This window comes from Dryobates pubescens, chromosome 6 (genome assembly GCF_014839835.1).
Source record: "Dryobates pubescens isolate bDryPub1 chromosome 6, bDryPub1.pri, whole genome shotgun sequence".
Classification (NCBI taxonomy): domain Eukaryota; kingdom Metazoa; phylum Chordata; class Aves; order Piciformes; family Picidae; genus Dryobates; species Dryobates pubescens.
The window spans coordinates 30,053,325-30,067,745 of record NC_071617.1 but is presented as its reverse complement, the minus strand read 5'-3'; the positions used below and the strand labels follow the sequence as shown (position 1 = coordinate 30,067,745).

Below are 14,421 nucleotides of genomic sequence, written 5' to 3'. Positions count from 1 at the left end.
CACCCATTCCCCATTCTTAATGCTGCTGCAATACTCACTTTTCCAGGAGACATTTCTCGTCTAGTTGCTTCACTCCCCCAACTACCCCACTGGTTTCTTTTTTCCCCTTCTTTGTTATAGCCATCCTCATCCCTGCAAGAACCTTCTTGCCAAGCTTTCACTCCTTGTTTCCCCTTCTTTATGCACAGGCACTCCAAGTGTCAGAGTCCCACCTTGGAGTCATGCCTTTCGAACAATTGCTCCATCTCACAATATCTTCATTTGCTGAACAAAACTGCTACCTCGTTTCTTCTGACAGTCCCTTTCTTCTCCATCTCAGATCACCTCCACAGTTCCATCAGCCCTGCTCCCACCGCAGCCCAAACAGCCATGCAGCCAAGGCTCTGAGAAACTACGTCTTTTGTATTTGGACTTTCTGTATTCCACTGCCTTAGATAAAGAACCAACATGCCTTGTCTGCTCTTAGCTCCATGGCCATCACAAAAAATAGCTGTCTCTTCAGCCTGTCTCTTGGAGAAACTGTCTTAGATTGCCTTCTCTCTGGCTTTTGGAAGGTACCATCCAGTTGCAAATAAGAGCTCACCCGGGTCCACCTGCATGCACATTCAGCCATTGCTTCTGCAGAAGTAGCTTTTCTTTCTTTGCTAGAAAGCTCTTCCTGCTAACCTAAATTCTCTGCTAGTGTCTGACATCTCTGCTTGCATATCTAGCTGTCAGTTCTGATTTTATATGCTGCATTTGACAACATCTCCCTCTCCTTAAGATAACCCCTTAGTATCTCTTTTTTTGGTCATTGCGGACATCCCTCTCCTCCTGCTGCAGATCTCACTGGCCAGTTTAAACTGATGTCTTTACTTCCAGCTCCTTGAAAGGTTTTCTGAGCCAGGCAATGCCTGCATTTTCCATGGTTTCTGAGTAACAGGACTAAAGCGTTACTCATTTTAGAGCAACAACTCACCCAACCCGGTCATGTTTTTTGTCCAAGTCCACAGCTGTCCTGCAACAGTTTTCCTTTTGGCCTCACTCAACTTAAGGTATTCCTACACCACAGCCTGCTGCTGCAAAGCTCTTCTCCTTGTCCATCACACTGGCCACGTAACTATATTTCTCTCTGATAGCTCTTCTCCAATATATCAGATTGATTCTTTCTCTTCACTTTCACAGTCCTATTTGGCCTATCCACATTTTACTGATCCTCTTCACCATCATTCAAAGGTTAACTCCCACCTCTGATGGAATGATGATTTCAGGCTCCTCTATCCATTTGTTCAGTTTTCAATGGACTCTTTTAAAAAACTAAAATTAAAATCAGTTCCCACAGCACTCTGTTATTATTAAGTATTTTAAACATAGTCATAAAGGTTCAGCATTTTCTGCTATCAAACTCTCTTTAAAATTTGGCTTCACCAGAGGATCAACTGGCTAAGAGCTACAGGACATCAGATATTTACCTTACTATTCAATACTCTCATTGCTCCTCTCTCTGTCTTTCTCTTTTTCTGTGTCTTATTCTTGGCCAAAGTCCTCTGAATACTGACGTTCCTGATTTGAAACCAGCACCCTTACTCACAGAGAAACATTCTGGAAATAGAAAAACTGAAATACACAGATGTGATTTCAGCAAGACCTTTTAACTCTGAACTGCCCAGTACCAAATCAACATTTAATCGTGAGGACATGAGTTGATCAGCCTGGTTTTGCCCCGCTATGTTTTCAAAGAAGCTGTCACTTAATGCTGTGAACTAGTTTGGAAGAACTATGCTAACAATTGCTTAGCCGTAACAAATGATACCACCAAGAGTGAAACACAAATGAGCCCCCTAGTAATGAGCCAAACTTTAGCACCTTGTCCTTGGAGCAAGAAATTGGAGTTATGCCTCTGTTTTTGGCAGGCACTTCAGTTCTGCCAATTTAAGTAATTTTTTCCCAGCTGACATTACACTGGGAAGATGCAGAACTGTTTAGTTCCAAGAAGCCAAAGAGAAGGTACTTTGTAGGGAGAGGAAAGAGGACAGTGTCTGGAATGGTGCTCCTGGCCTCTCTGACCCCAGTAAGGGGCAGCGAGAGACAGCAATTCTGGCTAGTCACTTCCTACAGACAAGCATATAAACACTCAACAGGCACAGAAAGACACTGGAGCAATTATATTATTTTTCTGAGCTCCTCTGGTTTCTGGAATTTAGCATATATCCTTGGCAGGTAAGTACCCTTGAATTTATTGCAGTACAATTCCTGAGTTCAGGCAGGGCATCTTCCCTGTCTTCAGGCTTCCACTGGTAGACAGTAGCACAGCTACAAAGCTAAGAAGCAAAGAGATGACACTGATTTCAGAAACGGACACAAAACTCCACGTGTTGTTACTCAGGTAGAGGCAGCAGTTATTTACACAGCAGATGCTGGGGGGTGCTTACGATGCAGAGAATACTCCTGTCATTCCTATCTAATCTAGGTCAGAGCACCTTTTTTTTTTTACTTTGGAAACTGAAGCTAGCATTGCTGATATACAATTATAATGTTCTGGGCTTTCAATACCTCAATAAGCTGGAGAGTAATTATATCCCTTTGTTTGCTCAGTATATTTAGCAATTAATTATAATTCACTAGATTCTTTTCTTTGTTTTGGCATATTAGCATAGTCCTCTCTCCCCTGTTTCCTTTCACAGAAACTGTGGGGTGATTTTTGCATGCACATCCTTGGCAGGGGTTACACTTACAAAAGCACCCTAAAAATTTTCTGATGGAAATTCCACCTGAAGAATCTTTTCTAGCTCTCCAATAGGAAAATATCAAATCTATAGAAGAAATAACTGTGAAGGCAGATGTTGCACTGCCTGCTGATGTAGACTGTTGCTCTGTCCATGGGGGTGAGTTAAACAACAAATGCATTTTGAACTTGAGATTCCAGGTGCCACAGAAACCCGAACTCCTCTTCCCAAAACATTTCCAGAAGCAGTACATCCAAAGGCCCATCTGAATGCATCTTTCCCCTTATCTCTTCCCTTCATTTTTGTGCAACTGGGTGATTATTTTTTTAAATAATTTTTGTTATTTCTCACTGGTCCTAACATTCTGTGTTTGATGTTTACTGCACTCTGCTAATCTGTATTTGAGACAATTTCCAGGGAGAGGTCTTTCCTGCTGTTTTGAGCAGATAGGGACTACATCTCTTGGGACACGTAAGTGTGCAGCCCTGCCTGATAGCACTCAGAAGGGCATTAAACACAAGACTCCTTTTGGGAGGAGGCCTGCAACACCCCCCATCAGGCTACCAGCCCTAGAGTATTTTTAACAACAGATTCAAAATATTTTTTTCTCACAGTTATTTTTGAAGCTATATTTTAGTGCTTTTTTTTCTGCTCAATACTGTTGTAACATGCTGTATAGAAATTACTGACAAAAACACTGTCAAGGGAGCAGAGAAGTGGAAAGGGAAGGAAGAGAACTGAACTGTCGCTACTTCTTCCCTCTTTTTTTTTCTTGTTTGTTTTTTTTTAAAGTAGCACCTCCTGACCAGGCTCAGCACAAGCAAACATTTTGCCTGTGAAGATTTTTTGCAGCTCCAAATAGGACAGTACTGTTTTGATAATTCAGTTCTCAAACCTTACTGCAGTAGGGCGGGGAGGGAAAAGAGGTATACATGCAAATCAAATATTATCCTTTAATGGATTTGCACTCACAGCATGTCCCACAGCACACCATTATAAGCATTTACATTAGACAATGATCACATTTCTGAAGCCTTTATCTTCTTCCCATTGAAGACATTGGCCATAAGAATTAGATTTCATATCTTAATGAGAGCTCAGTCCCAATAATACCATGTCTCTCATTGCCTGTTTTGTCTTGATGGAAATACACGTTGCTGGCATGTCTTAGTGAGAACACTTCTCTTTTCTCTACTGTAACAGCTTCTTAGACAGCTGTCTTGTCCTGAATTATACAGGTATGATTTTTATTGTCTACAAAATAGAAAAAACACACATAATCACTCCCAATTTATGTTAGGCATACTTCAGTGGATGTAGTATATCTATACCTTCATTATTTTTGTGCTGTGGGTAAAATTGTGGAAGAAACAGTGGACAAGGGACACAACACTCTTTTCAAATGACTAGGTGGAATTTTGCTGTTCTGAAAACAAAGAGCTGATTGAGAAGTTATTGCAAACAGTAACATATTTCATACTTACTCCTTTTCCTTTCCAGACTTCTGAAAGTGACCAGTAGCAAGACTTAAATAGTATATGATGAATATTAAGAAAAAAAATCTTTGCACTTAAAAATAATATTGTTCAACTGTACAGCTGTAGTCAGACAACCACCAGCTACATAAGTTTCTGTACTTAGTTCCCATGCATTGTCTGCCCAGCCTGCAGAGCAGTCTTCCTGCAGAAGGGCATTCCACTGTACCCCTAATTGCATATGGAAATGAAAATTTGTTAGAGTCCTGTTCACTTTTACTCTTGGTAGTCTAGAAATGTTTCCAGTTCACTGACAGTTTGGTTGCAAATCCAGACATCAATAAGTTTTTCCATAGGAACATCACCCATCACTACAATCCAGGACTGGCGCAGGAAATAGACAACACTGCTGAGGGCAGCTGACAACTGCAGTGAGCAAAGGCACCTGCCCTGCCTGTTTATTTTCCCTTTAGCCAGGTGTGGAAGGCAGCTCTGCTGCTGGACTCCATAGAAAGAACCTACTGCTTGGGTCAGGGTTAGTCATTCCTAGTGAACTCAGCTCCTGCATCCAGCCCTTAGCATGTGGCAAAAGCAGCTACAGATTGTCCCTCCAGCTCTGCTGCATCAGCTCTACCACTCTCTGTCACAGGAGCAGGCTGCAACCTCCCATCCTCAGGACATCAAAGCCCAGTGGTGCCAACCTCACTGAGAAGTCCCCAGGCTGTTTAGACCACTATTGCAGACAGCCCCAAGCTCAGAAAGCATTGATCCTATTCGTACCCGCACTCAGAGCTATAAGGTAGACGTTGCTGAGCACTTGGCGTAGGACAATGCTGCTTTCTCGCATGTATGGTGGAGCCCCAGCTCTTTCTTCAGGCCACCATGCTCTGAGCTTTCAGTCATAATGTGACAATCTGGAGCACGTAAGTTGGATGTTACCTGCCAAGAGGTTAACCCTTACCTGGGCTTGTGAAGGTCTAAAAGCAGAGTCAAAGCCATTCTGCAGAGAGTCCAGAAAAGGCTGGATTTTGTAGAGGCCATGCGTTGTCTGGCTCGAGCGGAAGGCCACAACATGGAAGTACTTCAGGATCTTCTCAAACCGTGATTGTGTCATGATAAGTGCAATGCTCTTGTTGCTATAGAAGCCACTGCTCCAGATGCTGAGAACAGACTCACAGTGGTGGATGCTGGTTGATATCATGTAGCCTAAGAAGGCCTTCATTTCTGACAAAGTGACATCGATCCAGGCATCGTCGCTGCCAAACCGCTCCTGGTACTTCTTGGCATACATGTTGGTTTGGACCACCATATTCTTTAGTACATTGTCAGGGACAAAGAGTTGAAAAAAGTCCATGGCACTTGCAGTCAGGGGCATTTTTCGTGTTGGACCTAGGATAAAAGCAAGAAGGGAAGATAAGTGCACTCTTGATCATCACAAGGCATGCCCAACACTAGCAGGATTAACTTTCTAAAGCAGGAAAGTAAGGCCAAAGTGACGGCATGTCAGCTAATTCCTTGGAAAGTGTACCCTCTGTCTGACAGATTTCATCAGGAAACTTCCTCATATATTCTGTCTTCCTCCTACATGATACAAATACAACAATGCTGAATAGTTTTCCCTCTGCTCTGCCTGCTCATTAGTTTGTAGCATGGAGGTTTGTAGCACGGTGGTCTTACACACTATGTGTACATTTACCCTCAGCAGTTGTTTTGGCCTTTTTATGGATGGTCTTTTATTTGTCTAATGCATGTCAAAGCAGTGACTGTCCTAAAATAGCCCAGAAGGAAGGTGTCCAAGCACTCCAGAGAGAGAATGCTGATCCCAGCCCAGCAGACATGATTCCTGGGCACTGGAATCTGATCTCACCTTTTCTTTTGCACCTCGTAACTCCTGACTAGTTCGTTTGTCATTATTCCCCTGACTTTCAAATCTGTTTCTGCTCCACACATAGACACACATAGATCCTGTCTATGTGTTTCCAAATTTTGTGCCTCTGCCACCACATTGGAGCCTTATCCTGAACTCTGATGTTCCAATGCCCCCTAGGTTACCAGAACAAGTCAGACACCTCATGGCTAGAGTTGCTGCTCCACATCCCAGGGGTTATTTTTAGTATTACAATGGTCCTCTTCCTCTAGCAATGTAATCAGCCTTTTCACCAATCTTGTACCTTCTCTGCCAGTTTCAACTATTCCAGGAGAAGGGAAGGGTGGGGGTGTGGGGTGTGGTAAAAAGGCAGTGGCTCTAAGGATTGGCAGCACTGTATCAGTGTAACAAGGTTATCCAGTCAGACACCAGATTACATTAAGCCAAATTAGGAACATTGAGCCTGCAATACCAGGGATGCAGACATCAGTCCTTACAGTCCTCTCTCCTCTAATTAAGCTGCATTTTAAAAATAGTTTTCATGCTCCCACCCCATGGCAGCCCTTAGACACCAGATAAGGGCTATGGAGACAGAGATATCTTCTATTCTTCTACAGAAGCAGTGAAAATCAATTCACCTGATGGGGGCACCCTGGATAAACCCAATGGACAGGGCAGTGCTTCAAAGCAGTGCTGTGCATCATTGTGCAAAGATAGTGTTGTAATTAAAATCCCTAAGGGTTGGATCCAATAAATACTGTGACTTAGTTTAACAGCCTTCAGCCTTGGGACTGTCTGAAAAACACCCTTCTTGATCAGAAGTAGGAGGAAAACAGCTCCTCATTTCAACTTTTACCTAACCAGAGTGAGTCTTCCTTGTACTACATGGATGCTTGGATCTCAGCGTCAGCTCTTCCAGACAAATCAGAGCACAAGATTTGTCATACTGCAGTCTGGCTCTGCAATGATCCTCTACTGTGTTGTTCATATCACACTCTCCAGTACCCCTGTGTACATCAGTTCACACCCTTAGTGCAACAATTACAGCCTGCAGAAATTCTGCATGAAATAGTACTACAAAACTACACAAATACTGTGTTTGGACTTGCTCTTAAGCCTTAATATTTGGGTGCAGTCTGGTGAATTCAAGCTATTAGAAGGACTGCAAAAATAGCACCAAGGCTTTGAAACAGTGAACCTGTTTGTTGGAAAAAAATGCCCCCAAAACCCCGGCAAAAGCAGGCTGCAGGATTGTTTGTTTTCTTTTTTCCAAGTGCAATGGGGAAATACACATATATTTAAATATTACTTTCCTATTTTTATTTGTGAGATTGAGAAACAGTTCAGCTGAAAGCACATTGCTCTACATAGCAAGACCAAAGTAAAGAGCCCCACATAAACCATGCTCTGCAAAATTTCAGCTTAAATGATAAAAAGTTTTCATTATCAAGTGAAAACTGTGTGGTTATAAGAGATATAGTTACTTAACCTTAACTGCGATTGTAATAATAAAGTCTCTTAACAAAGAGTTTTCTTTTGGTGAAGAGATTTATATTCCACTAGTGCCCACTAAACTTATAGCTGACATAAAATGCTCTACAAATGATTTTGTATGAATGACTTACAGTACATCACATCCTGCTTCCCCACAACTTAATCAAGTTTTGACATTCTACAGCAGACACAGCTTTCTGACAACAACACACTGCACAAAGTGCATTCTTAGTTATGCAGGAAGTCCTGAGTAGATACTGAATAGAACTCCAGAACCCAGGCAACCCTCTAGATAGAGCATAAAAGTAGTTTTCAAATTCTCACCATTAGAAACAGAAGCTGGGAGCAGGGGTAATATTTCAGATCTTGCCTACAGCAACCAAAATACATCCATACAGCATTAGGTGTTCTGAAACATCTGTCTCAAGACAAGTGCATATGGGCAGTACAATGGACTCCATCTTTAGGAAGTCAAGAGCAGTCAGAAGCACATAAAAGTACTTCAAGATGCAATTAAGTTTTTGGCAGCAGCACAAGTTTACCTTCAGAAATGATAATGGAAAACTGCCAGATACACTGGATAGGACAATCCTTTCTTACCTAGCAGTCCTGCTCCACCCATGCAGAATCTCTTGCTCTACCCACGCAGAATCTCTTGCTCCCCTTCTTGAAATAAGCATGCAAGATTTGTAACCCACTGGCCATGCAGAACCCACCCAGCTCTAAAAATGTGAGCTGAATCACTTCATGACTCAAACATCAACCTAGCTGTTGACTACATATAGCTCTGGAAGTCCCTTTATAATCTCATTGTCTTAGAAAACAGTATTTATTGGCAAAGTGAGCACAACTGATTCATAGTTTACTGATACACAGTAAAGAGTGACAGTGAATTTCTGTAGGAAGACAATTGCATTTTTAACATGAATTGGGTTTTGCATAGTTAATAACTAATCTAAAATATTTAAATATGGCTTTCTGTCTAAGTAGACAAATACATCTCATATAGAGAGTACACTGCCTAAAAACCTTAAATAGAGAAATTGTACTTCTAAAGGATTTTTACATTACTTAAATGGCTCTTACTCAGAAAATACTCATATGAAAGAGTTCAGTCATCCCTATATGTGCTGTTTACCTTTGAAAGCTTTACTTAAATAAAATAGCAGCTTTGCCTAGTCTTACATTCTAAGAATTAATATACAATTATGCTCATAGGTAAAATTAATGTTTTTCTCTCTCCTCTGCCCTAAAGGGCAGGTGTGGCAAATATATTTATTTACATAGGGGCTGCTGCATTAAAACTAGTCAGAATTTACAATATAAGTTCATAGAGCACATAAGCACTCTTCAAATTTCCAAACATAGAGCTACACCCAGTGTTCCATGCACACGGTGGGGACAGAGCTCCACCGAGTAACCTCAGGGCAGCACAAGCACCAGCATCAGTACTTTGAGCTTGCTTTAAGGGACTTTGCAGAACATGGAAACTAGCATAAACTTCCCCCATTATGACACAGTCAGAGAATTACCAAAGTTGGAAGAGACCTCATAGATCATCAAGTCCAACCCATCACCACAGACCTCATGACTAAACCATGGCACCAAGTGCCATGTCCAATATGATACAACGCACACAAACTCTTCCTCTTTCTTGTCATCCTACCAGCAAAAATGTGCATGTACAATCACCATCAATCACCTTGCAAGTCATTACTGCTACTAGATCCTGTTTTGACCAGGTTTATTCCATTTTCCATTTTACACTCAGAAGGAATATCTCCACTACATAGCCACAGCTATTTGAACTGTTCAGAATAAACTCAAAATAAATGAAGATGCTAAGCAGGGAAAGCCTTACTGGAGATACAACTGTGGAGCAGAAGCTGGCATCTCGCCCTCACTCTGCACGCATTGCAGAGCTCATTTTGGCTCAACTCAGCGCAGGGAAAACTGCAGCAGCCTTGCTGGGTCTGATGCTTAGCAAGAGCGCAGGCCGTAAGCTCAGCTTCTTGACAAACATACAAATTGCAGAAAAAACCAGAAAGACTTAATAAAAAACTCACATGAAATTTCTCTGTGACCATCCTTCAAGCAGTCCCTGCTAGTCCTCCTAAGATTTCTGGTCTTCTTTCTCTGAGGGATCCCTACCAGTCACAATCTTCCCTCTGCTTCAATGCTAGCAGTGTTCCTAGCCTTCTTTACTGAGGAGTATGTTAGGAAAAAAAAAAAAAGAACTCTGAGTCAATTAACTGATTTTTCCTTACTTAATGGCTGGCAGGACTAAGTAATTTGAGTGCATTTTTAGTAGGTTAATTTATCCTTTTCCATTTATCCTGTTCCAATTACCAACCTGTTATTTAGGCTCGAAGTTCATGGACTTAAAAGTTTCAAAACCTGTTGTAATCTATCATTGCTTACAAGACAAAATACAAAAGTTAAGGAGGTCAAAAGCATTGTCATTTTGGGCAGGATAAATCACATGTGCAAGAGCTAAACATAGTACAAGAAAATTCTCCATTGTTCTGCAAAAGGCACTGCTCTCATTCAAAGTGTAAATGAGGTTCATGGCAAAATACCCCATTATGCTGATAGACCCATTGCCCCCAATACTCCTGTATCAGGCACAGGAGTGGCAGACGCATCAGTTTAAGACTTCGTAAGTCATTTTTTGGTCCTCTTAGAGCAGAAGTCTAACACTTCACAGTCACACATGAGGACAGCACAATTAGGTGCATTACATACAGATACATACCTAAGAAAAATCTATTTACAAATGGTAATTTTTGGCAACAGGAAATATTTTCTCCTCTGATAAAAGGCACAGCTTTCAAAGACTACAGTTTGAAAAGCCAATTAATTCCTTCTTCCTAAGTGCAATCACTTAGAGACTGTTTTATATTTCTGATAAGTTATTTTTTCCAAAAGACCACAATGTGATTTTTTGAGGCTTATTTAGAGCACATTGAAAAAGGCTGGCAAAAGATCTGTGTCAGAAAATACACATTCATAAAAAAGCAATAATCATGTTTTAATGGAAAGTGTCAATTGATGAAATATGACAGACAGTTTAAACAATGTTTCCTCTTTCCCAATGTTTAGAGACCAACAGAAAGAGCTGAAAAGTCAGCAATGAAAACAAAGCCAATTTTAAAATATTTCCCATGTGAGATTTTTCAGAATTTTGGTTTCACACTAAGTTCCCTCACGTAAACTTTTGTGTCAATTCTATTCTTCATGGCCTGGAAGAAATGCACAACAGATCATTCTCAAGCCATAGGCACTTTGATGGCCTTATGACAAGCCTGTTGAGACAGTCTGAAGTAAGTTCATGTAGCAGTTCTTGTCTGAATTTTATTTCAGTTTAATTCAGATACTGCTCTCCTGTAGGAAACAGGCCAGGTCTTTAACGTTGGATACTATGCTGTATGGATCTTGTTCATCTTCACTTAAAAAGCATCCAAAGCTTCAGTGACAAATCTACTTTGTCAAATCAAAGGAGCCATCCTAATTTATACCAGCTGTGGTTCTGACCAATATTTTAGGGCAAGTAGATGTTTGTATTTGTTATTTTGGTAGATGAATCTTATTTTCTTTTAGGAATGCCTAGCACAAGAACTCTCTATCAAGTGATTAATACAGAATTCATACTATGGAGTTACTTGGAAGTCAGAGCCAATCTACAAGGATGCAATAAAAAAACAACTTAAACAACCAGCTCCCAAACAGACACTATATTGTCTTCCTTACACAGGAAAGAAAAAACCTGGACATAGCCTTTCCAAAGATTCTTCTCAAGACCATAATGGCTCTATCAGCAAACCATGCTTTCAGGTAAGTTTTACCTAGGTCACCTTCCCTCAGAAACTTAGCTTGCACTTTTGTCTGAGTGCTCAGTAGAACACTCCTTTGCTCTACATTTTGTTTCAGTTAAGCTTGTTCCAAGTTATTTAGCAAAATGTGATTTGCCTGCACTTTTCCAACCTCTAGATGTCTTTGACAATGCCTGCACATCTGCAGATAATAATGGTTGTCACAAGAATCGTTTCAAACGGCTTCCATGAAAGGACGCTTTCTTTTTCCTCCCCAGCGTTAAAGAGGATTGTTTTTCTCACAACATCAGTGATAAAGTGATCCACATACTGCAGCCCAACTTCTATCCACTGATAGAATTAGAAGCTGGGTCTAAAAGCAATCCAAGGACAAATGAAAGAGGACTGAAAATTAATGCACAGCTGCTTAGTCCTGACTCTGGTCAAGAGTCCCTGGCCTCTGCGCCAGACAGTGCTGAGTTATGACACATTAAATAAAAAGCTTTAATAGACAAAAAACTAAAATTTAAACTAAACAGTAAAACTTAGCAAAGTATTTAGTAAACTAAGGAACCTCCTGCAATTCAGCTGGTTTCCCTGCTGTGTACTGGATCCAGTTTCACATCTAACTTTCTTCAGCATTAGAGTAAAACTCTTAAAATAAGTCTAGCATGTCAACTCGGAATAGGTCAGGGACACGTAATGTACCTGTTCCCACCCAAAACAAAACAACCTTTGCACTCAATGTGATGGTGGCTTCCCAAGACCTAAGGTGATAATCAAGGTGCCCTGACCATTCCTCTTACCCCATACTACTGTGGAAATGGTGAGGAGCTTGAGAACTTCCTGCTGCATCAGCTTCCATGGCAATTGTTCACTGCCCTTTCTTTTGCTACTGTAGGAAAGCATGCACCTGCATTTCTAGGTGCATTCCCCCAGTGCATTAGGCATAGGGGCAGATGAAAGTTCAAATATTTTCTTCACACAACTAAGATGCAAGTGAAGTTCATGTATCTGGAACACTTGCTAGGGCCAGGGCTCCTTTACACATGAACTGTATCACTTTGTGGAATTGAGTTGCTTTCTGCTTCTACTCATGTCCCTGTTGCTAGACTGCCTTTTCCCATCCTTGTTGTGCCTGCCCTTAGAAGTGACCAACACCACAGGCTGTTTGAACATCTGAACTCCAAATAGCCAAGCTGCTGGAAAGTTCAATAAATTCGTTGTATATATCTGCACACCAACATCCCTAATTCTCTTACCACATGCATGACATATTCTACAGCACTCCCACTGCTTAGGCTTCCTAATAACTCTCATAAACCCACAACTTCTCAGCTCTGAGAAAATGGGGGCGGGGGGGAGGAGACACACAAATTTATTACTTATACTGGTTGTGCTAACTTCAGTGAGTTCTGTCTGCAGAAAGTGACTCAGAACCACAACTTGGAGCCAAACAGTGCATGAGGATCCTCAGCAACAGAACATTGCCCCTGCAACCTCTGCCTGGCTACGGTGTGGAGCCAGCTCAACATCTGGCAGTGAGCTCCCCCCACAGCTCCCATCATGCTGTGCAGCTGCCAGGGCACAAGCAGAGCAGGAACCAGGCCATGGAACTAGATTTGCAAAGAAGGGCATCGCGTCTTTCTCCACAGCCTTTCAGTTACTTTGGAGCCAAGGTCCACCTCCTTGAATATTCTTAGTATGCTGTAATCTTAGATCATGCAGGGAAGATGTGAGGTCACCAGACAGGCACTGCTTACTGGTAGCCATCTCTCACACCAAAGAGCAGCTACACTTGGAGGTCATCTTGTCCACACTTTGTGGGGGCTGCCAACATATGAACCAAAGAAAGCTGAAAGACCTTAGAGGACTTAATCACTGTAAGAATATACCTCAGCTTACAAAAAGAGGAATTAGCTTGTGTTTCTCATTTTGGACCTAGCAGAAACAGAGATTTCATACAGCAGAGACTTCCAAAGAATTTCATGGGGTTTATGCTCACTTCATGATTCATACTTACATAAATAAATAAATAGTTGCTGGTGATGAAATACGGGTCACATTAAGGTGGGGAGTGGAAAACAAAAGCAACATAGCTTTCTGCTATATAAAAACTAGGTCCATTAGTTTGGGAACAACCACTGCAAAGTGTGTCCTCGTGTTTACAAAGTGCCAAGCATTTCACTGGGTTAAAAACCACCTGGATGACCAGGCCCAAAGCGTGGTGGTGAACAGATTCAAATCCAGTTGGTGCCTGATCACTAGTGGTGTTCCCCAGGGCTCAGTGCTGGGGACGCTCTTGTTCAGTATCTTCATCAATGATCTGGATGAGGGGATTGAGTGCACCCTCAGTAAGTTTGCAGATGAAATTAAGATAGGAAAGAGCGTTGATCTGCTTAAAGTTAGGAAGGCTTTGCAGAGTGATCTGGACAGGCTGGATCAAGGTGCCAATGTGTGTATGAGGTTTAACAAGGCCAACTGCCAGGTCCTTCACTTGGGTCACAACACCACCAGGTAATGCTACAGGTGTGAGTAACAGTGGCTGGAAAGCTGTCCAGTACAAAATGACCTAGGGGTGCTGGCCAACAGGCAGATGAATGCAAGACAGCAAAGTGCTCAGGTAGCCAAGAAGGCCAACAGCATCCTGGCCTGTATCTGCAATAGGGTGGCCAGCAGGAGCAGGGAAGTGATGGCACCCCTGTACTAGACATTGGTAAGGCCACATCTCAAATACTGTCCTCAGTTTTGGGCCCATCACTACAAGAAGGACTTTGAGGTGCTAGCACATGTCCAGAGGAAGGCAATGAAGCTGGTGAAGGGTCTGAAGAACAGATTTCATGAGAAGATGCTGAGAGAACTTGGATTGTTTAGTCTGGAACAGATGAGACTGAGGGGAGACCTCACTGCTTTCTACAGCCACCTGAACACAGGTCTTAGCGGGATGGGAGGTGGTCTCCCTAGTATCAAGTGATAAAACAAGAGGAAATGACCTCAAGTTGTGCCAGGGAAGGTTTAAATTGGATATCAGGAAAAAAATCCTTACTGAAAGAGTGGTCAGGCACTGT

At 41.8% G+C, this 14,421-nt stretch overlaps 1 protein-coding gene across 1 annotated transcript in view; it reads right to left on the bottom strand.

Annotated features, from left to right (window-relative positions):
- The window catches only part of PGBD5 (piggyBac transposable element derived 5), a 68,940-nt gene that overhangs the window by 31,769 nt on the left and 22,750 nt on the right, over nucleotides 1-14,421 (bottom strand). Inside the window, exon 2 of the mRNA XM_054162245.1 lies at nucleotides 5,142-5,569. Within this exon, the coding sequence (XP_054018220.1) occupies nucleotides 5,142-5,569 (428 nt within the window). The remainder of the gene's footprint in view (nucleotides 1-5,141; nucleotides 5,570-14,421) is intronic.